General features: G+C 39.8%; 1 protein-coding gene across 28 annotated transcripts in view; it reads left to right on the top strand.

The window, feature by feature from the left end:
* The window catches only part of rims2a (regulating synaptic membrane exocytosis 2a), a 91,934-nt gene that overhangs the window by 18,178 nt on the left and 48,212 nt on the right, over positions 1 to 25,544 (top strand). For 23 of the 28 annotated variants that reach the window (XM_088386543.1, XM_088386541.1, XM_088386550.1 and 20 more), the window contains one exon: positions 9,011 to 9,300. In XM_088386543.1, the coding sequence (XP_088242669.1) occupies positions 9,011 to 9,300 (290 nt within the window). Of the gene's footprint in view, positions 1 to 2,926; positions 3,325 to 9,010; positions 9,301 to 12,122; positions 12,967 to 25,544 lie in introns of those variants that run through there. The other 5 variants (XM_088386558.1, XM_088386560.1, XM_088386562.1 and 2 more) reach the window with 5 other exon arrangements.

The raw sequence follows: 25,544 nt of genomic DNA, 5'->3' as shown, positions 1-25,544 counted from the left end.
CGACAGTCTGTGTGAGTGTATCACCCAATGCCCAATCAGAACTATCACTGGTGTTTAATCTCAACAAAGCAAATGTAAAAAGTTTTATAATGGAGAGTGTGAATAGTGTTGAACATACTGGCAATTAGATTAAAAATATATAATGTGTGATCTTTTTTTTTTTTAGTAGTGTATAGATAAACAGATGTTGCAGCAAAGTGTGGAATGATCTGAGAAACTTTATAATGGTGATAGTTCTAACCAGAATTTTGTTGTATTTGCCTTGAGCCTATGAAGACTGGTTAAATCGTCTACTGGAAAATAACAAAAATATCTGCAGCAACAAGCAGCCAGTAAAACCCTCAAAGATGTTTTGTTTTCTGTTTAGAGGGTAGTCGGGAGATCCGCCGGCTGGCCGTGGCTAATTGGAGGGTAGGCACATGGTCCTAGGGAAGTGCCACTTAGTGAATAGAGGCAATGACACCTCTCGCTAAGTAGTGCTATGGCCTTTTTACCCTCAAGGTCAACCATCAATACACACTGTGGATGCTGGTGTTAAATATTAATGTGATGTTGTACAAAATAGAATCTCATGAATGAGTTGATGTGTACCGAGACAAGGAGCTACAACTCCTGGGAAATGCGTAAACAGAACAAGACTTGACATTTTGCCATCATTCAAACTCATTTGTCTGGTGCAATCACATGCCTGTAAATGCACACACACACACACACACACACACACACACACACACACACACACACACACACACACACACACACACACACACACACACACACACACACACACACACACACACACACACACACACACACACACACACGCACACACACACACACACACACACACACACACACACACACACACACGGGATAGTTCGTTATTGTTGCTTATTTATATAATTGCTTCATGATCATTGTATCATGTATATTATCAAGTGAAAATATACAGCAAAGATAGCGAATCCGAACTGCTGATGGAAATTAGCACCGCTATTGTGGTCATTTTTAACCATCAAATAGCTTATTTTAGCATAAACATTGAAGTATATTAATGAGATGTCAATGTACTGAAATATAAAATGGCTTAATCAAATAATGGCAGAAATTGCCACTTATAAATAGATATGTATCTTTCTGATTTGTATTTATCAAGTATAATAAGGGAACACTCACTGTTTTTGTATAATGATATGCAAATGAGCTATCAAACAGTGCTACTCTACTCTTTTGCTGGTGTGACGACTGCAGTGAGTGAGATCTCATTCTTTGAACCAGCATTGAATATTTACTAGTCTGAGTCTATGTCTGGAGTCAGCAGCAAGCAGCGCAATTGCGCTCTGGAATTTGATATAGTAGATTTAGAATTGGAAGGCTCTTTGAGTCTACACTCACCATTCTTACTTGACTTACAATATTTTATCAAACTAAAAACAGAAAAATTCTGCTTAAAAAAAATTCAAGGAAGCAGTGACATTTGGATTCTTATAACCTTTGCTATAGTGTGACTGTTTCAATGTTTTGAAGACCTCAGAATGCCTGCATGTCCTGGTGGATGGAGTTCACCACCAGTTCTCTCATGCTTCCTCTAATGTGGCTTCAAAAAAGCCTGAGGAACCTACAGTCTCCAGGGTGGAAGTCATTTGTGATTAAAGCAACTCTTGAAATCACTACTTCCAAGCCCTCTTTTTTTTCTTCATCCAATTGTTAGATTATTTCTGAAAGAACATTTAGTGAACTTTGAGTGGAATTTTAGGTACTTGACCCATTTGAACATACAGTAGGAACACATTGAAATTTTGAAATACGACATTTTTTTTTATCTAAATGTTTGTAGTGAGGAAAGGCAGTTCAGAAAATGGATAAATGGATGGATGGATCGACATAGTTTTAAAGGCATACAGTACTTTATGCAGTAATCAACAATATAACAATTAGTGGGACTCTGTCATGGTAACCAAATTGTCTAGTATACAGGAATGTTCTGTAAGTTACTGTCATATGTGATCCAAGACTATGCTGGTTTCAAAATAAGATGTTTAATGTATATTTTCATTGGCATCTTTAGATTCTGCCTCTTTGACTTTCATTTCCATTTGATATTTATTATTATTCTTCATGGGTAAAGATGAATACATATCAAAAATATGACCAGGAAAGTGTTGTGCTTTCAGTAAGACGTAAAAACTAGGTACATTCATGTATCGTATCTTACTAGAATTCGGATTTTTACTGTGAGAGAAATGTTGAACTGTGGAAAAATTGTAAATTTTTGAAATTAGAAAAGAAAAGCCTGCAAGGTGTGAATATTTAGAATATGTAGGAATCGTTTCAATCGGTCAAGAATTGTAGAAGGACTTAATGGATGAAAAATTGCGGCGCCGGGAAGGAAATAATAATAATAATAATAATTAATAATGGGTAGAATACCAAATGCTTTCACCATTCATACAGCTATTTTCACTTTGGTCCGCCTAACACAACAACTTGTATTCATGACAGTTACTTACGAATCTTCATAGATAGTCTAGGAGCAAATTATTTGTTGTAAAATGCATAGAAATATATGGGGGAGTGCCCTGGCATTACTGCTGTCCGTATATAGTTGGATTGTGGGAGTGAAATGGAATTGAAAATAATGATTCTTACTGTATGTGAACCCTGCATCATTCCTGCAACTTCACATCATATTTTTGTCCCTGTGACTTCATCCTCTTGCAGTTATTTGAGGACAAAATGCACTCTGATTGCATTGCCAACAAGAGTGGTCACAGCACACAGCAAATGACAAAGTGCGCCTAACGGGAGCAGAAACATTTTCAGTCAGCATTCGGCGCTCCCGTGTTGCTCTGTCTTATTGCTGGATCGAGGGGGTTGCCGCATATAAATGGAGCTCAGGATGGAGTTAACGGCAGGCTGACCGAGTCATGGATGAATTAATGCACTGGTGATGGGATGCACAACCTCATTTGGCAGGTTCTTGCTTGATTCACATGCTTCTCTCCCAGAGTAGTCCCGACAGCTATTTTGGATCGTCTGCAGCTGGAAATATTTTATTTTCACTCAAGCAGCTTCAATATTTGGACTGTGATAGAAACTAGGGCAGAGACTGCGGTGTTGTCGGTCTGATCGGAGCGGATGTGGCCGGTCGAGTGTCCGGTGTAACCTTCACTGCTCCCGGCAGCTGGCGTCTGGATTTGGCGCTGTCCGCGGTCCTGAAGGTCGGAGTAGCTGGTTTGTTTGTTACGAGAGCTGCAGACAGCCCAGCCCGCCTTATGGAGTGATTGAATTGAACACTCCGTGTTTCTCTCAGCAGCACAATGGGTAAGCTAGCGAGTGTGACCATTTTAATATTTTATGCTACGCATGCATGCATAGTTGCTTTCGGTCATTGAGAGCAGCTTGTTCATGTGTTAATGTCTTATTTGAAGCTTTGAAACTTGTAAACCTGTGCATGAAAAAAGCGGACACTGATGGGATGTGTGAGTAAAGCACATATTCACATGTACAATGATGTAAATGTATTCCCACCTCATTCCCGTGTCTCTGAGCTTCAAACAGGGCACATAAATATTCATGAAGTCTATTATTATTGCTGGCGCGCACACTAAAATTAGAAGCTCATTAAAATGTAATTCACCACGTGCAGCCACCGTTGGAGCATGTGGATGTTGCAGCCTGCCTTATTTTCATCTTCTGCACACGCAGTGCCTCTAAAAGTGTCATGGAGACTTTTTGCTCTTGAAAATGCCACAAAAGCCTAATTTCACTGACAGAAAAACACAAACAATAACAAATTGTAGTATTTATATTTGGACAGGTATGTCCTGTAACAAAAATGCCTGGGCAGTCTGTATACAATGTTAGTCCTTTAAATTCATTATTCATTGGCTGAACCAGCACCATAAAGTGACTGCAGTTCCCCCAGCTGTGGCAATAATTTTCTCTGGAGTGTATTAGCTCCTATCCTTATTGATGATTGCAGCTCAATCTGGGCGCGGTCCAGCCTCGGATGGTCTGAGATGGGCTCCACTCCCTGAACAATGAGTCTTTTAATGAGTCGTTCAGCTCCCCTCGGTGCAGGTAAAGGAGAGATACGGCAAGGCAATATGATACCTATGACAGCTCATTTAATGCCCCATCAATATTGCAGCATTGGCCATCTCCACTTTTAACCTCACTTCTTTGTTCTTATCTTCTTTGTTGTTATTTTTGGGACTTTTACAAAGAGCTCCCTCATCAAATTTGTCTGTCACTATAGTGTGTGATACTTGCTCTTCCTGACTTTATAATTAGATTAATATGGCACTAATGATGACTACAATTTTTTTAACAATGTGTTGCATGATAGTTATCATAGCAATATAGTAATAGTAATATAGGTATAGTAGTAATAACAATTACGATAGTATCAATAGTCATTTTAATGGTAATTAAAATACAGTAATATAGTAATATAGGTATAGTAATAGCAACTACTATAGTATTAATAGTCATTTTAATAGTAATTAAAATACAGTAGTATAGTAATAGTAATTTAGGTATAGTTGTAGCAATTACTATAGTATTAATAGTCATTTTAATAGTAATTAAAATACAGTAGTATAGTAATAGTAATATAATAACAAATGTCTTGATAGACGTTCGCTGTTGGGACATTTCTTCATTACAGTATACGCAAGTCACTGACAGGTATAAGAATCAATCATTAACACGAGGACTGAGAGTTATTGAACAATGTAAAGTGGTCATGAGTGTGCGATTACTGAACAATTACAGTTATGTAAATGTTTCAGAGCCATCAAGGAATATGTCATTATGTAAGTCAGAAAGTCTGTCTGAAATTAATTTTTTTATAAAGCCATATTTCCCATATCATGTTTCAGCAGGAAAACATTTGGCATGTATAAAATCTAGCCAAGAGAAAAGAAATGAAAAAGGCAATGAATACCTAACCTCCCTTATAGAAATAAATGAATGCTATTGATTTGATTTGACACGGAAAGTGGCTGTCAACGTGAGCACACAGTGAATACCTGCAGCAATTCTGCTGATTCACTCTCATGTGAAGTGATGTTGTAGTGCAGTTTATTGGCCACAAGGAGCTGCTCACTGCTCTTCACTGCTTCTCACGCTGAAATGTTAACCCTTCAGAAATATACTAAATATGAAAGACAGCATAAGAAGAAGCTTTACTCCAGGTTGTAAATTATCTTTTTTTATGTGGCTCATACCAGTTTGAAACATTATTTATAAAAAGAATGACATTCAGAACTATAGATTCTACATTCAGAATTAGCTGTTTGTGCAGTCGTTACTGTACAAGCTTCACAATAATCATATATAACTCATTTGTAGGGTATACACTACAGCCCATGATGCCGTGGTTGTTATATGTGGCAGTGCTTGGGTTTTTAGCTTTCTATTTTTAGCTGCAGGTTCAATGACTATGAAATGTGCAAACACAAGGAGAAATGGCCCTGCCTGAGGGCTGCAGCCCCCAACCCCCTTCCTGCACTCATCCATGAAGAGTTAATATGAAGGGGAGTGTGTGTTTGTGTGTGTGTGTGTGTGTGTGTGTGTGTGTGTGTGTGTGTGTGTGTGTGTGTGTGTGTGTGTGTGCGTGTGCGCGCGTGTGTGTGTGTGTGTGTGTGTGTGTACGCGCTCGCCATATGTGTCTATATACAGTCAGGTCCATTAGTGTCGGCGCAGTGATGCCATTACCATATGTTCGCTTCTGTCTACAAACCCAATGGATATGAACAAAAAAATGTAAAAGTATAGTATTTCATCTTTAATTCAATGCGTTTGAAAATAGATAAACAATCTAGGAAATAAATAGCAATTTACATATAGATGGACAAAATTGTTGGTCTCTGTTAATGAAAGAATGCACAATGTCAAGTCAAGTTTATTTGTAAAGCCCTTAATCACAGAAAAGTCTCCAAGGTCTTCACAAACCCACAGTTGACAGATATTACCAACATCCTCTGCTGTGGTGTACAGGAATAACTTGAATCTGAAGAAAGTCAAAATAAAAACTAACCAATAAAATTCCCATGCTGCTTTTCATTGTGATTCTACAGAGCCACAGAAGTGACATGGGGGGAGGGCTGAGTTAATTTTCTCACTCATAGTTTCCAGTTTTCACATGCTTTGCAAAAAGTTTAATGTGGTTCAGCAATGAAGAAAACTAGCCCCGGTGGCGAGTGGGTGTTACCTCGTCCGATGGCTAACGTTTGACTGAAGAGCTCTGACCATGACCTCGGTTAAAGGCAGTCATGGCCTCACCGACTACACTCCACTGGGACGCATAAAGCACAATTTGTAGCCTCACAGCTTCCATTGTGTGTCACTACTGTTATAGCCTATCTGTAACTTTGATAGCTGTTCATAAATGCCTCATGTGTCAATATCACATAGGCTGGTGGTACATGATGTCTGTAAGAGTCTGAATTGAAAATATGTCTGTTATCACTTGTCATTGTTGATTAAGTAAGTAATAACTTTGTTTCAGCTAGGTGTCAGCCCTCAGTATGATTCCTTTATCTGCACATTATTGTTAATATTCCCATAACTTAAGTGTTTAATGATCTTAACTGGTAGATGATTTACCCCAAAGTCCAAAATATATAAAATAAACATGCACAAGTATGAAGCTGTTGATTCCATAGTCTATTACTGTAAATTAGATGACGGCAGAAGCACAGTCAAACTCAAAACACAAATAGGGACATCACTCATTCTACATCTTGTCAACTAGTCAGAAATCAAAGCTTGTTAATAAAACAACAACTGTACTGTATTGATGATATACCAGCACCCAGGATTTGGACATTACAGGAAATCATTTGGCAAGACCACTGCACTTTACATACAGATGCTATCTGTATCGCTGATGCCAATTCAGCTTTGCAGCTCTGATAGCCAGAGAGGCAGCATTCAAGTCCTGCTTGCGCTAATAACAGTAATGCACTGACTCAGCACTGAGACTTTTAAGACAGGCGGTTTTGGTTCTGTGTGTGTGTGTTTTGTGTGGGTGACGGGTGGAGCGAAAGCTGTTTTCCACTTAGTCCACCGGCCGCATGGCCTGTCAATCATTTGCCTTTCTCCTGTCTTTACAGACACACTTCAAAATAAGTTGGTGTGGTATAGATATAGTCACTTGTACCAGACTGTTCACACCAGAAGGTACTAGGACCTGGTGTGTGTGTGTGTGTTTGATTTGTGAGGTTAATGTGGTTAGCTGGACGTTGTAGCTGCAAAGTAGAGCAGATAAAGGCACAGCATCAGAGCAGTAAAAACCTTCTCTAGTCTTTAGAGCACTTAACAAAAGAAACATCACCCATACATCCATTGTCTGAACCGCTTATCCACACGAGGGCCGCGGACGTGCTGGAGAACATGCAAATTTCACACAGGAAGGCCAGAGCTCGGGATCAAACCCGAACCTCTGCAGTCAACCAAAACTTTCCATTTAAGAAAGATCAAGTAAGAGCTCTGCTCTGAGATGTACAGAAGACTCACAGACGCAAAATTTCATAAACACGAATAAAATAAAAACGTTTTTAATTTTGTGAAAGGCTGCTGTATGTGTGAAATGAATCATCTTTCCCATAATCAACGGCCAATTCTTGAATTTTGTTTTAGTGGGGTGAAAACCTCGTGTTTTCATTTACAAAGTAAAAATTAGTCACATCTTGTGACTCAGTAGATTTTTTTGGGATTTGAAAAGCTTTTTACCAATCAACGGTGGTGTATACCTTTGTTTTGTAAACAATTTATTAGCATACGTTCACAGATTATTCCATTACAGCTCATCATAAACAATGTACCATACGGGATACAAATTCTACATACCCTTGCTCAAATGCCATGATTTTGGGATAGAAACAAAAATTGACCAACCTAAATCCTTAATGTACTGGATAACCTCTCAAGCTCAACTGAAAAGTGTTTTTATAAGACACAAGTAGAAATAAATAACTGAGATAATGTGGTTAACCAATAACATTCAATCCCGTGTTAAATGGGAGTCAACAAACTGCTGTTACCATTTTATAGAGCCCCTGATTAACCCCAAATCACCTTTATCTGTTCAAGTAGTGTTTTTATTCATTGTTCAAAGGTATCAGTCAGGAAGGGTACTCAAGAATGTCCAAGGCGTTAGTCATACCTTTGAAATACAATGATGTCATCAAGTTGAGAAAATATAGTACAACAGTGACATTTCCAAGAACTGGATGTTCCCTCATAAGTCATTAAAAGATGAGAATAAAACTGGTCTGCCAAGAATCTGACAGCAACAGTGAAGGAGTTGCAGGAATTTCTGGCAAGTAGTGGCTCTTTAGTATATGTAGCAATCTCCCTTCTTTTTATAGTTGGGCTATGGGGAAGCGAGGCGAAACAGAAGCCTTAGACTTACAAAGAAAAATAGCCAAGCTTTGCTGCATTTCGTAAAAAATACACACTAAAATTTTCCAAATGCATGCAGGGAAATGTGGTACCTTTTGGGCATAATTACATAGTAGTTACATATTTTTAATTCCACTGAATAACACATAAGGTGTAAACTTAACACGGGTCATCACCAAGAGAACACCATGCATACAGTGAAGGATTTTGGAAGCAGAATCATCATCTTGTAATCCGAATAAATGTGTCCATTTAAACGTAGCCCGTGTTAGCACAAAACCTTCACGTTTCTGCGAGAAAGAAATACCAAGAAAAGCCTATTAGAACATCTGAACTTTATTTGGGGTTAATCAGAGGCACTTGAAATGGTAGCAGGTGTGTGCTGACTCCCATTTAACAAAAATATGAATATTACCTCAGGTGTTTATTTTTCTCAGTTAAGTTGCACAAGTAAAAGTTTTTAAATTGATTACAATTGATTGTCATTATTTTAACATGGCTAAAACCTGGCATTTGGACTTGGATGTGTAGAGTTTTTATTGCTGCTGTGCACCCCCTCCCACACTGCTAATATTTCTCCTCTTCCTTCCTGTAGGTGATGTGGGTATGCAACTTGTGCCGAAAACAACAAGAAATCCTCACCAAATCGGGGGCGTGGTTTTATGGCTCGACGCCTGGTCAGGTGCGGGCTGTGTTTGAAGGCGGGCCGCAGGGGAAGAAGGCCAAACTGCAGGACCCGTCACTATACCCTTACCAGGGTGCCTCAGGGGACTTGACACCAACGTCGGACAGAAGCAGACGTCACGGCGGGCTCCTGCCCAGACAGGCGTCCCTTGACAACGGCTCACTGAGGTACTCTGGACATGGCGATGCACCCATAGACAGGTTAGTTTCAGATTTACATGTAAATGCAATATGCATGTGGGATTGATCATACATTCTTTAGTTGTTTTTATTAGATGCGTTCAAAATGATTATATGCTTCGTGGAGTTGTCTGGCGTAAAGAACAGAAGACTTTTAATGCTAGCGCTAATGTGTGTGAGGTTGGCGCAGAGCAGTGACTCAAGCTGTGTCTCCTTGCAAGCCAGTCAAGACGCCACATATAAAACAGCTTGTACATGGAGCCCATGAGACCTGTAAAGGAGACATAGACAGATACAGTTGCTCTCAGCAATTCTTCAACAGCCATTCGCCCAACCCACTCACACGTATCAGAAAAAAATATGTAGGATGTACTGTTGGCAAATAGAGGGTGAATGTTCTCTCTTTTTTTTTTTTCTTCAAGATCACACATTTACCCGTTTTTCTGTTTTAATTTTCTGGCCAGTTCATAATGCTTTATGGATTCAACTTCAAGTTATGTACGTATGTTTTTTTGAGATTGAAAGTGAGAATGGGTAAAATTTTAGAGGAACACTGACACTTGCATGGTGGGCTCTCAGTTATTGATTTTGGTACCATGTAAGGCAGCACATGTCCACATGGTGGCTCCTTCTTCTTTCTTCTGCCAAAGTTCTCATTCCAGTAGACATTCTTCACAAAGTGTTTCCTCCTCGTTTGCTCATCATACATGTTTGTAGTCTGGTATCAGTTAGGACAACTCACCCAGAATCCTTTTTTATGTATAATCTCAGTGCTGTTCGCTTCAATAATGAGATTATGCTTCTGTACAAATGGACAATACAATGCAACTTTATTTACAATATAGTGCATTTCACAACAGTCTTTATGAAGAAAATTTGGTGTTTTGGAGTAGAACCACTTAACACAATTCATATTTGCATACAATAGATGTTTAATTTCAGGTAGATGTCAACACCAGTCACTTTCTGTTTGCATTGCAGTGCAAGAAATTTGTCAGTTACAGGATTTTCGAAAATTAGGGAATCTTGAGATAGCGCTGATTCTGGATGTTAAAGAATAGTTAAACAGAACATTAAAGTTCTGCTGCGGACCAAATGTACAAATACCAACTAAATTTGGGTGAAATGAGGCGAGGCTTTTCTTTTTATTCATTTCATGGGCATAATTAAAACAGATGTCCACGAAAGGTGTTGTCATGTCACAGAGAAGTCTACTAAAGATAACATCCCGTCGTTCCCGCACATATAATAATAATAATAATAATAATAATAATAATAATAATAATAATTATTATAGTAATAATAATAATAATAATAATAATATAGAAGATAGATGGATGGATAATAATAATAATAATAGCAATAATAATAATAGAAAATCTGGCCAAGAGGCTCAAAGACAATATTGATAGTCATTATTTCATAATCACAATGTTTCATAGAAGTTTGCTTTTGCAAATAATATCCTCAGTAAATGATTACTTCATTAGTACATTAATTTTCCTTCAGTCAATTTTTTATTGCCCGTGGCAAATCAGCTTTCAAGCCGCATAATCAAGAATTACTCTCCATAGAATCAAGATAATCAGGACTGTTCTTCTTGGAATCAACACTGCAGATTCCTGGAGGAACTACACAATAATACCAAATTCAGACTTGCCCATTTCTACTCACCTTTACATTCTAAAGACAAACACGTTATAGCTGTCCAAATATTGTTTTTTTGATAGCATGGTGCCTTCAAATTATACAACCTCCCCTCTCTTTTGTGAAAACAATACTGCTTTATTTGGGACATGATCTGTACTACTTGGAATTTGACGATAGTGTATCTGCAAATTCCAAACATTTTGACTACAAGGATAGTGAGTAAGTGTGATCCAGTTGGCTGGTTTTGTGGAGGACACTTATTGCCCTTTTGTTGTAAAGTTGTTAAGGAACTGATTAAACTAATGTGAGAGTCTATCAGGGGTAGATGAGTAGTTAATGCCTGGGAGACTTACCGTGATAGCAGTTCAATTAATGTCTCTAACATTATGGAATGAAATAACATGGTATTGTTTGATCTTGAATACTGTGTTAAGATTGAAGTGAAATATGTTTTATTACTGCGGTAAGGCTTCTGTGTAGGGGAACACAATTCCCTAGCAGAAACAAGGCAGCCGATATTTTGTCTCACAGGGGCCACAACGTATGATTGACGTGAGCCAAGATTTTGGTTATACAAGCAAACTACTAATATGCAGCTCCTCCAGTGACGTGAGAAAAAAAAGAGTGAGTCACAGTCAGCAATGCACGCTCAGCCATTTATTGAACAGTGTACAGTCAAGCACACAAATGCAAAATGAGAACACTCACAAGCAGCAGCTGAGACACATGTCAAGACACTCAGACTGGTCTAACCAAGTCTCCTAAAGGTACACAGCTCAGAAACACAGTTGTTGAGACTTCCAACTCAACTCAACTTTATTTATAGAGCATTTTACAAACAACCACAATTGTTACAAAGTGCTGTATAGGATGGAACATAAACCATATTTATTTATTTATTTATTTATTTATTTATTTATTTATTTATTTATTTATTTTTAAGCAGTGTATTTGTTACAATGCAGTGCTTTTTTTCTTTATTACAAACACGTAATATATTGGGGGGGGGCTATAACAGATTAATGGCTTTTCAATTCATTTCATAAGGGGATACAGATAGCTTGAAAGGTGCATGAGATGATGGGACGGTTGGTTATTGATTAATAAAGCTTTAAACGCGATGGGACGGAATTGCTCTCGTCCAGCCTCCACCCATCGCGTATATATCCGCTCGTGTAGTGAACACACAAATCCCACTTGAGAGCTGGATTTGCTGTCGGACGCCACTGCATTGAAATGATGAGCTGATGGTGTGACCCCAGACGCGGAAAACCCCCGACAACAGCCTGGACGCCTCTGGGGTGTTCTGCGATGTATCTGCCGCTGTGCGCCTTTGCCAGAGCGCGCAGGAGAAGAGATATGACAAAGAGTGGGTTGCATCCCAGTGCAGCAGCGCGCGTGTGCGTATGTGCTAGCGAGACGGCGTTCCTCGACAAAAATATGACTTGGATGTGAGGTAGCTCCGGGGAGGAGATGCAGCTCCCGATCGCCGTGTAGGATGGGGATGTTTCCCCACCTCAACCTTCCTGCGGGCGGCCACTCGCCGATCGCAACCCCGCGTGAGGACGTTCGTGTCACGACTAGGAGAATAAACGACGCCGTTTGGGTACCTGCAACGCGTTCTTACTGCAAGTCCGAAGAATTATGACCAAAGGATCCCACCCGGAATGCGTCTCACCTAAGGATACGCTTGTCCAGGAGCTATTGGTGAAATATGGAACTTGATCGGCGTCGTCGCGTTTAATGCGCCCCGTGAGATACTAATCAACACAAACCGGGGAGAATGTGTTGAAGGGGGAGACGGAGGCTTTGGGATGTGTTGTGGGTGAAAGGAAAAAAAAAAAAACAACAACTGCAAAGAGGAGAGGTGCTGTCGAACACATAAGAAAGAAAGAAAGCAAGCAGGAGGGCGAAAATGCAGTTTGAGACATTGCGTCAGTTTTGTAGCTCGGTTCTATCCCATTTCAATGGGGCTTTCTCGGCGCCTCAGAATATCTTGCAGACTGAACTGCTGGAGCAGGCGCTGAGCAACATAGGGTGAGTGCTTCCTTAGCGAAGACTAATTTATGAGGAAGGGATTCCCCGTTACCGTGTCAAGCCAGTATTCGTGGTGGGAGGATTGTTGCGTTTATTGATTAGCAACCATGCCCGCGTAGTAGCAGCAGCCACCGGCAGAGAAGTGAGCTTGCTGCTGTTGCTGCTGCTGCTGCTGCTGCTGCTGCTGCTGCTGTTCCTGCTGCTGCAGAGCTTTCTGCCTGCTAATATCAACCATGCTCCTCTGGTGCGCTATACATGTGGGCGTGCGCGTGCGTGGGTTTATTTAAATGTGCGTGTGTGTTTGTATCACACGCGCCGGGTACAAATAATCAGTTTGTGGATTGCTAGTTGCGACGTATTGCGCCTGAGCTTGCGTGTGCGTGCATGCTCCAGCGCACCACTGCTGCAGCGTGTGCGCGCTTCTCAGAGGCTGTGCTGTGCGACCCGAGAGAGAAGAACATGAGGGGGTTGAAGACGGTCATCTTAGACCGGGAGTTTAACTTCAGCCCAGGAAATAAGTACCGTAGACACTCCAGAGCCGCAGGGTCTCATCCACCCACACCCACACACTCTCAAATGCATGACATTGTGTTCATCTCGTTCCAGTATGTAAAAAAAAAAATCACAGAACAAATCACTATTAGATATTAGATTCCTTTACCTGCAATCACGTGAATGTAGATATGGGAAATTATAAACAGACAGACTACTATTTGTATCTGAAAAATGCACCTGAATTGTCTAAATTTTGTTTCCTTGGTGTTATTTTGGGGGGCTCTGGATTCAATTTAAGCTTTTGATCGAAGTGCAACCTGCTCTGGTGGATTTTGAAGTGTAAGTAACATAATAGCTATAGCTCGAAGACTGCTTGTGTGATGTGTCAAGAAAGTTGGCTCTGACTTTGATGCACTGGAGCATGTTATGATTAGCCTGCTAAATGCTTGTTTCACTCGATTGCAGAGAGTCCTCTGGTCATCTGGCTTGACTGCCATGGCAGACACATTATGCTGATGGTGGAAGAAGCTGGGGGTTGCAAGATGACAGTTTTTCTATAGTTTACTCTTTATCACCTTAGTATGATCTTGCTCACCATCCTAATATAAGTTAAAACGTACAGCATACCTAACTCCACTCAACAACCGGAAGAGCTAAATATGCAGCAGAGATCCGCAATATTCAGATAGATTCGAGGCTTGCTTGCCGTTGAGAAAAAAAAAAGAACCCAATTGCACTGAACAGTCATCATTACCAGCATTTTTACAAAATGTGTCCTTTCTGTGTACCGTATTTTCCGCACTATAAGGCGCACCAGATTATAAGGCGCACTTTCAATGACTGGCCCATTTTAAAACTTTGTCCATATATAAGGTGCACCAGATTATAAGGCGCACCTTCAATGAATGGCCCATTTTAAAACTTTGTCCATATATAAGGCGCACTGTCGGCTTTTGAGAAAATTTGAGGTTTTTAGGTGCACCGGAAAATACGGTAATCAATCACAGCAAGCACACAAAACAACACTCGGCAGCTGATCTAGCTTAGTTCATAGCCACCACAGTTAGAGTACTGCTTTGAATAACAACCGCAGAAAATGTTGACCCAATGAAACCGAGGCTCACAAATTGTGACTGTATATCTGATCATTTCTTTTGACTGTGATTATAGAACAACATAACCCGATGCTGAATAGTAGTAGTAGAGTGCTCTTATCAGACTAAACAAGTTTCTGTCAGTTCCAGCTTTGAGGTTTGTGTCCAAGGTCTCTCTTTTCATTCTCTTTTTGTCCATTCCATGCCTGCTAATGGGCTGCATGCTTTTAGATTCTGCTTCCATGTATTATGCATGTGCGTGTCAGCCGAGGTCCTAATGGGAAGTGGGGATCTGTTCTTAGAAGGCCTCAATGGTTGAGTTCTCCTTACATTTAACACACGGTGCACATGCACGCGCACACACACTTACACACACCTCAACTTAAACTTTTTTTCATCTCCAGTGACAACTATTGTAAAACATATGAAATTAATCTTTTCATGGGTGCTTTTAAATTTTAATTAGTGATTGGTTTAAAATAATGGCATTAAGGTGCAACAGAATGAATGCAGCACCCTGTGCTGCTCTTCATTAACTCCAAACTTATTTCGCTGTTCTTGGGTGTGCTTTTATAAGTTATCCTCCAACTCTCAACTGTTAACTTTAGTTCCCAGTATAACATTGCATTCCACAGTAAAAGCATATTTGCAACTTGCTCTGCAGTCTGAGCTTTTAAGAGCACTACATACAGCATGTTATAGTTAAGAACATGAGAAAAGTCAAATCTTCCCAACAACAATAATGTTGCGGTCATGTTGGGCTACTTTAACTGGTGATTTATTCATTCTGTTTTTTCTTGGTCTTTGGGGACATATGCTTTGTTCAAAACAGACTTGGCAATTTAGCAAGATGTGTTTTAAGAACAATTCAGATTAAATAGTCTTTCTGAGTTGGCTTCAGTTCTGCACAACTTCACTAGGCGTTCCTTTAAAATAAACAGAAAGAGAACGCACTTATTTTGGGTGTTGAGCGAAAAGATTAGAAGCCAAATAGAGCAAGGCAAAAAGTACCAAAATGTGGAAGGAGTATAACCCCATCTGTCAGCATAGTGACAAAGTTATAGAAGAGTCAGATGAAATAAGCGAGAGGAGAACATTGAAGGAGTAGTCATGTTTCCACTAAGTGGTTCAGTTAAACTAGTTAGACATTTTCTGACTTACTCATTTACAGCTCATTTGTTGGTAATTTTCTCTGGTTTCGTCAGTATGCTTGCACTGCTCAGCCAATCGGCTTGCTCCCTTTTCGTGCTGTCCAGCTCTGTCTTGTGTATGAAGAATCAGAACACGCTTTGAAAATTCAATTATTGGAATTACTTAGAAAATGCATACATTATGTATTGTTCACTTGATGAAAATGATGAAAATAGAGGATGTGCAGTCTTGGCTTGCAGTAATGGTGGACCACACTCTATGATAGCTTTTATGATAGCCAGTAAAAAAGTGTGCAACAACAACACAGTTACAAAGTGCGTGTAGATTCATCCTCACCATTGGAAACAATTGGAATTTTTCATTTGACATTTAATCCAAAAGACTACTTCAGTTCTGATCAACCATCTTGAACGTGTCTGGTACCAATTTAGATATAGTTGTCACTCCACCAACTCTGTTATGCTCAGCCTTTTGCTGTTACATATGACTTTTCATGTAGTTACACTCTGCCCACACTCAGCGCGCCCAGCACCCCTCAACCCCATGATGTTGTACCTGGGTGTTGGCAGGACTCAGCTACTGTAATTAAACCAGCCTTTTATTGGCTTTGTCCTCGCCAAGGGAAATGTATGCAGGAATAAGGAAGGCCCTGGTTTATTGCCTGGGCATCTAAGAGAGGAGTTTTGATGATTGCACACTGGAGAGGGGAAAAAAGAAAAGGCCTGAAGAGAGCAATAAAGTCAAGAAGAAAGCTAAAATAAAAATTATAACAGCAGCGAAGAAAGTGAATGAGTAAAAGTGTAGCGAGTTACTCAAAATGTTTGAGTCCCTCTAGCTCTTCAGCTTTCATAATCATTATTCATCATGTCTACGTGACAATTATAAACAGATTATTTTGTTCAGACAATGAAAATGACAGAAGACTGAGTGGCAGTCGAAACTGTCAGCAGCAGGTAACAGCTAAAATGTTTGTCATTGTCTGAACAAAAGAATCTGTTGATACATTCATAATCATATCTCACAAGCAAGAGACAAAAAATGTTAATCTTAAAATCTTAAAGTGGCCCATATAGTTACATAAGCATCCTGCTGATGCCTTCAACTCCTGGTTTGCTTTACTGGATGCTAATTCCATTGACCTGCATGCTCGGTGAAATTGCCTTTGGCAGCTGTGGTTGCAGGTCTTCTCAGTCTTATAGCATCTCCCCGCTATATGTACATTATGTAGAGCTCTTTCTCTGTGGCTCATTCTATGCAGTGAAACAGGACAAGCAAGGAAAAATAAAGACATCAACAATTGAATAGACAAAAATGTTGGCCCTTGCAAAGCTCTGACATCTGGATCCTTTTAATGTCTGTGGAGCGAAACTGATGAGTACCTCCAAGGTTGAATAGGCCTGTGTGTATGCATTTGTGCATGTGAACCTTGACCTTAAAATATCATTCATGCTTGAGTGACAGTAGATCTGGAGTTCACATGGTAAAACACCATTTCAATTTCATCATAGAGGGTACTTCCATTGCAGTTTTGCCCCAGGTCTTAAAGCCTCCCAATTCATAAATAGACTGAAGAGAAGACAACTGTGTTCCTCCGATTGTGTTTGGGACAGCATATATGGTTGGCCGTGCGTCTGCAGTCCAAGACTTACCAGATCTATTGCTTTCTTAAATTGCTGCTTTTTGTGCTCACACAGATGTCTGATGTCATTTGTTTTTAAATAGCCAGAAGAGAGAAGATTAACTGCAGGGATGGTGCTTTTCCTTCAACCATATGCCCCAATGTATGATGTTATTTGTCAATGTCAAAAACTATTTAGTAGTTTGTAGAGAGTCTGAATTTCCCTGATTTTGCTGTTATTGCCTGCTGTCAGTGTAGGGCCTATGTGGAAGGGGAACGACATAAGTTATTTCACAAAGCATTGTTCTATGTTGCTTCTTTAGCGTAAGATATGCAACATTACAACATAATTCTTGTTTCGGTTTATACGCAGGAGGTTTTTTTTTTTAGTATGCTTTATTGTACATGTACAGTACGCTATATACTGTATCAATGAACAGGTCGATTTAAAAAAAAGTCATAAGAAAGGCACACTATTTTTGTGAAACACAAAATATGCAAATTGCAGCACGAAACAAGTTGCGCATACACATACAAAATAACAATGCCACTTTGGAATGGAAAATGGGCTAAAAATATATTATACTGTATCTTTCTTTATTATTATTATTATTATTATTATTATTATTATTATTATCATCATCATCATCATCATCACATTGTTTCATGAATGGCTAAGAGGCTGCTTTTCACGTAATCCTGTCACCGTGCTGAACATCCAAAGCCATTTCATGCTCTATTTTATTGAATTACCAAAAATACACTTCAAGTAGCCATGTGATAACAGAATCATGAAAAAGCTTAACCTAATATCTGTGTCTATGCAGCCCATTGCTGTTGTCATCCATCTCATCCCTCGCTTGTTCTCAAATCCTCTTTTGGAGCACTGATGGTATTTCACAAGCTCAACGAGATTAATTATCTCCATATTTTGAAAACACTGCACCGTGTGCGGTTCCCTTGTCTGCCAGAACGTGTACAATTAGCTCAGTTCATTTGGGTTGCAAATGAGTCAGCCCTCGCGATACTTGGCGGTCTCGCCGGACCTCTTCTGCCATGCAGCGGGGAAGAGAACTCAGCCAAGGATTGATCAAAAGCCTTCTACTCTGGCAGACAGATGCTGAGTAAACAGAGAATAAGAAGCTGCCCTAGCCTCCTCCTGCATCCTCTTCTGCCTTCATTAATTTTGTCTGTCTGCTGGCTAGCATAAATGAAACACTGTGTAATATTTGCTTAATCCCCAGTATTTACTAGCTGTTCTAGGATAATAGTTGATTTCCGGAGGTGGCTCAGAAAATGGAGGAAGCTCAATGTAGCAAGATTAGTATACATTATTCTGGTTGCACATCCTATATCCGACCTTGTCTGCTTCATTATGCTTTCTCACATTCGTGGATACAAAAATAAAGGATCACCACTGATTGGATCATTTGGCTTAGGTAAGAAAAGCCCTTGATTCTGAGTTGTGCTCATCAAAAGTCTGGATGCGGGCTCACTGATTGAGATGTTGACTTGTCAGTGCCACTGACCTCAGGCGAAAATGTGCCTTTGCTGAGCACACAGGTCCCAGCAAACAACGTTTTCATTAGATGAAATGGTGGGGAGAACTATGCCCCGTACCTTACATTGTGTCCATTTGAAAAACAATTTTACGGCATTGGAGTGAATATTTTTTTTTTGTTTTCGTCATGAACATTATGTTCATGATATGGTTCGTCAGGCCAATTTTTCAGCAGCGGTCTAGTGCTTGTGAGGTTATCGGGACTTATGACAAAAAGGTTAACATTTCACGCTAATCATCAGCATCTTTCACACTGCCCACATCACCCAATTTTTTCAAAGCTTTTTATTTTTATTTCTGGCTCACTGTGCTTTGATACAGTGGTACTGGCAATTTTTGCATGCAGTCAAAATTCCAGTTTCTGAAACATTTGGAAAATCCCATTTACCTACATATATGAGCGGACAGAGTTATTCCACTATACTGTACATGTTAAGTGTGATCAATTGGAATGTCTCCAAACCATGACGTACGAAAAACATCAGGATGCAAACGACGTCATTTCCATAATGTGGCTCACTGGATTTAGTAGATATCTCTAATAATTTTTACTGTCACTGTCACCAATGCACAGTATCACCTATTGCATTTTTTTCCAGCTTTAAGTAAGGCCAGTTTGACCACAAAATCATATTTCCATTGAACATATGCTTAGATATGCATATTTGTCAAACTTAAAAGGCAATATGTTTTTGAAAGATTTCATTTCCCAACTATAGGATGTACAGTACATCAATACTGTAGTTGGCTGTAGTTTCACCTTTCAATCGCATCTTTCTTGGCCTGAAAGATTAATGTGCTGAGCATTAGCAGGATTAGGTGGGAATGTCAGGAATGTCTTCTGAATATTAAGTGAGTGGAAATATTTAGTGTAAAAATAGTAGACTGGCAGTGGTAATCCCAGATGATAGGTTCATTCTCCCTTTAGAAGCAGACAAGCTGTTTAACCTGAAGCCCATCATCGTTTGTCAGCAATGATTGTACAAGTAAAGGCGCACTGCTCACATTGATCAGACCTCCATATCCCTACTTTTCGCTAACAAGATCTCAATTCCTGCAGCTCATCTCCCCCTTTAGTCATAGCCACCTTACGTACGGACTGGTGTGAGGGGTCCAGCCTGGCCCGGCCACACAGTTCCACCCCAGAGATGTTATTTTGGTTGGCAAGAATTATTAAAGCCTCCTCTGACTCACCCTTCAGCTTTTTCATTACCTACCCACTTATATGGCCAGAGAGCCAGACAGCGTCACTGCCTCTGATTTCAAATGCAGCTTGCTCATTGACATGAAAACTGCATACTTAGCAAATCCAAAAGAGTTAGTGCGTGCCGGTGCTAGAGTGTGCCTGTGTCCCTGTGTGGGAGAGAACAGAAATTGCATTCTATTCTTTTAGTATCCTGGAACAAGGCAGTATAAAAAAAATTGTTACACTATATCCAGTAACACCAAAAGGAGAATACCTGATACTATATTTGAAAAGGACCCAAGTATGAAAATAGAATCTCTAGGTAAATTGTGCAATTTCATGCAGAAAGTTCTTGTGTAAAAAATGATGACTTCCTGTGGCACTAGTTAACTGCTCAAATGGCAAATCTATTTGACTGTTGGATAGGATTCCTGTCATCTATGCAGTCTGCTGATATCCACTGCTTGGTGGGAAATACTGTACAGAGATCCCGGCCACTTTTTTAGGCTGGCCGCAACCGATAAATTTAAGAGTCAATAACAGACTGTTTAAATGACTGATTATATCCTGCATGAGACGCAAGTGTGTTATGGCAACAAAGTCAACAGTTACAGAATAACAATAATCATCCATGGGAATGTTACTGCAGGGCATACTGTACATATTTCCATGTTCAGTGTCGCGCTTCAGTATTGAAATCAGTCCGACAAAGATTTAGTTGGTGATGTGTTGTTTCACGTCAACTCAGGTATTTATACAATTATTGTTCGGAAAGTCATCACACAATCAACATGTTTGCAATATGTATTATTATTATTATTATTATTACAAAAAAGTAATTTCAGATTTAGTATGTTTTTGTTCTAGAAACACATTACATATGCAATTGAGTAGCAATTCACTTGAGACATTTCCAATGCTAGCGAATCATATTACATTAAAAATCGAGTGTTTGGAAGGCACCGAATGTTCTCCTTATTCTCAGAGTTTGACAGGGTTTGTACAAGGTCACAGTTTTGAACTTGTTCAAAATTTCCTTGTGACATGAAAACAAGAATTGTTGGCGAACGTCTGGCAAAAGGTTTGCACACATCCGTGACCTTGAACAAACAGTGACGGACTCTGATTTGAACAAGCATTATGCTACAGTTGCCAACAATGGAAAATGTTACCACCTCGGTCGGAGCAGGACTTTTACTTCAACTACGACAGGTGTAGAGATAGATAACGTCATGTTCTTTGTTGCTCTCTTCTGTCAAAATGTACGAGCTCTATGTTGGTGTAAATGATTAGTGAATTGAGATGGTTACAGACGCATGGAGCTTCCATTGTAGATTAAAAATGTTTGACATTCAAACTGTTCAAACCTGTTTTCACATGCGTTTTGTGTTTTTGTATATTAAACGAATTTGCCAGTCTTTTTTTTTTTTTACTTCACATGGGCAGTTCCTCGCTTCTGTAGACGGTAAATGACTATATCCAAGATCTCTGTCACGATTCGTCCCCGGTTGCTTTATTATGTCTGTTACCATGGTTTCTGTTCGCGTCGCCCCTCCCCTCCTATGTCACCTCAATCAATGTAACTAACCACAGTCACCTGCCTCTTGTTACTTGTTTTGTATTTAAGTCCTGTCTGCCCCTTACTCCCGGTCGGATCATTGTTGTCATCATGTCTTGATGTCTTCACGTCTGTAGTCTTCTTGTCTCACGTCCGGGTCAGTCAGTCCAGTCATTGTTTTGTTAAGTTGTGTCAGTTTACCTTTTTGAGTTTGCTCAATAAACCCTGGTCCAAGCTGCATTTGGGTGCCCTGCTCCATCTATTCCATGACAATCTCAATGTCAAATGAGGAAGCAGGCAGGGCTGACATGCTCACTCTTGGCTTGGTAAGGTGTTGTATTAAGTTTCAGCAGTAAGAGATTTGTTTATGCATTGTGACCTTTTCAGTGTGATAAAAAAATATATGTGTATATGTTGTTTGCTCTTTTAACCTTTTTCTGCAAAGAGGAATAGCAAACAGGAGTGTACCAGTTGTGGCTTGTATCTAATTTGATGGCACAGTCTATTGGGGCTTGGCCTACTTAGAATGCGAGCTGCATCTCTTCTTAAAAAGGAGACCTTACAGGCAGTGCAGTGCGGAGCAGAGGCTAACCATAAACAGTATAAACAACAAGAACACAGAAGGTGCTGCTTGATGTGCTTATGGAAGGGAGAATGTTTTAGCAGATATGTGCAAGCATGGGAGGCTCTCTGCCTTCCTGCCCATGCATGTGAACAATCAGAAAAGAAAGTCAAACTAATAATGCTTCCAATTATTTATCCATTGTAGTTATCGCTTCTCTACTTTACAATGATTTTCTTTTTCAATCCAATAATGCCAACAGTGTCCACATTAAAATGAATAAAATAGTTGAATGTGTATTACCTGTTCAAATACTTAGGCAAGAATGGAACAGAGGCTTTGCAATTTTAGTGATGCCAACGACTACATGGACATTTGTTGCCAATGTAGTGTGTGCCTTCACACAAACGACAGTGTTGTACTGACAATGGCAATATACGTACTTTATCAGACATGTGACATATTTAGTCTTTCTAATTGGATAGAAGACCAATTCAAAAGAACAGTCGAGCCCCAAAGTACCTTGCTGTTCCCAGCAGGTAGCAGTGCTGAGCTCAACTGGCACGATTTGCCCAATCATTGCCATGGTAGTCTCTTCCCATAATGTCAAAGCACGATCCGCATCCCTTGCACTATCTGCAACAACTTAACTATAACTTGCCTTTAGGTCAGTGGTTCTTAACCTGGGTTAGATCGAACCCCAGGGGTTCGGTGAGTCGGCTTCAGGGGTTCGGCACAGCTTGTATGTCATTGCCCACCCCTGTCAGCAGATGGCCGAACACATCGGTATCCCCACCCCACCCCCAAGAGGGGTTCGGTGAATGCACATATGAACCTGATGGGGTTCGGTACCTCCAAAAAGGTTAACAACCACTGCTTTAGATTGAAGTTGATGTGCAGACATAGACTGTGGATGAGGAGGAGGAAAGAGAAGTTATTGTTGGTGAGGGTCATCAGCGCCGTTGATTTCTTTGGAGACACATCAGTGGAAAGTTCCTTGGAAATGTATTCAGCGGATTCCTCTAAGAGTGCAAGTTGAGGGAAGGCTGCTGAGGTGGTCTTTTTTGTTTTGTGGTGCTTAACGGCGACCTCGTAAATGGACGTTTAGTGAGAGGTCCTCCTTCCTCTTATCATAGATGTGTGTTGGATGGATAGATGGATAGATAGATAGAATTTATGGTTTTAGATGAAAGTAGGTACTGTGATTAGATTTGTTTTCCAATTAACACCGTGTGGCCAGTAGCAAGCTATGGAACTTTAAATCACACACACATACTGTATGTATAATGCACACATATGTATAATTCCACACGTTTCGTGATTATGACCTTTATGTACTTTTGTTTTTACCGTTCTTTAAATGAGAAATTAGTTAAGCTAAAAAGTGAAACCACCAACAAGCTTACATCAGTGGTGTCTTTCTTCTTCAGGGTATCATCTTGGGAAAAGGTTAATCTTTCTTTTAATTAGTCCATTAAATTTAAGGCTAAATGGGTTTGAATAACCTCCGCGTAAAAAACTTCACCACTGTGTTTGCAACTCCACATTCTTAAAGTCTCCCAAGTACATAGTGACCTCAAAGTTTCTTGTCCAGCTTTAGTCTTGCTGCCTTGCACCATTAATATCCGTGGTATGTGGCTTGACTGTTGAAGAAGCAGAAGCCAATGTCCCTAAACTGTGACAGCGTCAAATGTCAGCACTAAGTGGACCTGATGTGCAGGACTGAAATAACGAACAAATCTTCACAGGACAGTTTGTACTTGAGTAGGAGGAGTTGCAAAACCATCCTTTCATTTCACTAAGAAACTTTTTTTTCATCTGTGAAGAAGGCTTTTGACTTTCCAACTAATTAAAATGTTAACCATAATGTTATGTGTGGCATACATATTCAAGAAAAGTATGTTTTTGTAATTATAATAAAACATATATATATATGATTTTGGATTTTTCATGCGTCATGGTGCTCACAAAAGCGACCACTCTGCCTGTATCTTTAAGTAGTGTTGCCTGTTACGTGATTTACCATTTTTTGTTGCAGCAGTACCTTTACAAAGCAGCTTCAGCTTGGTACTCATTATTGCTCAGCATTGTTTGTTTCCACTCAGTGTTGATTTGAGTGCTGATAGTAATAACTTGTCTGAATATAATCACATTGAAGGAAAATTTTGATCTGATATTTGGCACCTCATACACAGCCCTAATGGCTGAGCAAGCCCTACTTAACCTCCACCCTTGTAAGTGCTGTATCAACAACATGCCATCATGTGATTCCCCAAATCAGTCTACTCAAATCAGTCACATCCAGCCTCACCCATTCTCCCTTGCAGCTCAGAGTCAACGTTTTGTGAAGAATGAGGCAAATGGGGGGTACAGAGACCAGAGAAACACGATTGGACAATCACAGAAAGAGATGTGAAATCAATTTTGGAATGTAACATATCGACCACACACAGTCAATCTTAATACATGTGCACTCATCCCCACAGAATAAACTAGATCTAGCTCAAACCAAGCCACTGAAAACCAGCTACATCATCAAAGTGGCAAGCCTGGGAGACGTACAGTATTTGCATAAATGTAATGCATAGAAATGATGAGCTAGAGAATTTTTCACCCACCTGGACTTCCAATCTCTGTCTACCCCTCCTCTTTCTCTTTTCTATTGACTCTGTACCAAGCATACATTATTTTTATAAAACCAAGGAAACTATAAAGGACTTCATACTGAATTAGATAAAATTGCATATCTTGCTCTTCTTATGATTGGTGATGTTGTTCTTTCTGGCTGGTCGAGTGGCATTGCTGCTTGACCTCTAGCCATTTGTAGCAGTCAAATGAGGATTTTAAAGTCGAAACTGAACTCTCTTTAAAATCACGAGGAGCTTTTGAAGCAAGGTTATAATTTGTGCTACCCAGCTGTATACAGTAAGGTGCAGGAAACAGTCTGTGCAGCAGAGCGGCAGAAAAAAGCAGGTCGTGCTGATGCAACAACAGCAGTTGCTGAGACGTAACATGGTTTTATCATATATGGTAATGCTGATGCTTGGATTCATCTCTTTTACTTCAAATGGAATAAGTAATGATGCATCACTGTAAATGGGCTATCAGTCCTTATTGCTTCGATTGACTTAATGCCTGAACTCACAGGCGCATTCAGCTTGCTGCTGTCTTATTTCAATAGTGACCATCCCAAGAAGTATTGCTGTCGTAAATAGAGCAGGTACCCTTCTCAAGGAACGAGAATTCCAATAGGATGTCACTCATTTAGGATAGGCAGAGAGCACAGAGCTGGGGTCATGAAGGCAATTCAAGAGTCAAACAGATGGCAGTTGTGATAGTTTTCATCATGGAA

This window comes from Syngnathus floridae, chromosome 10 (genome assembly GCF_059516105.1).
Source record: "Syngnathus floridae isolate MCC-2025c chromosome 10, RoL_Sflo_1.0, whole genome shotgun sequence".
Lineage (NCBI taxonomy): Eukaryota > Metazoa > Chordata > Actinopteri > Syngnathiformes > Syngnathidae > Syngnathus > Syngnathus floridae.
The sequence above is the reverse complement of the archived record's forward strand: the minus strand, read 5'-3'. Positions and strand labels throughout refer to the sequence as shown.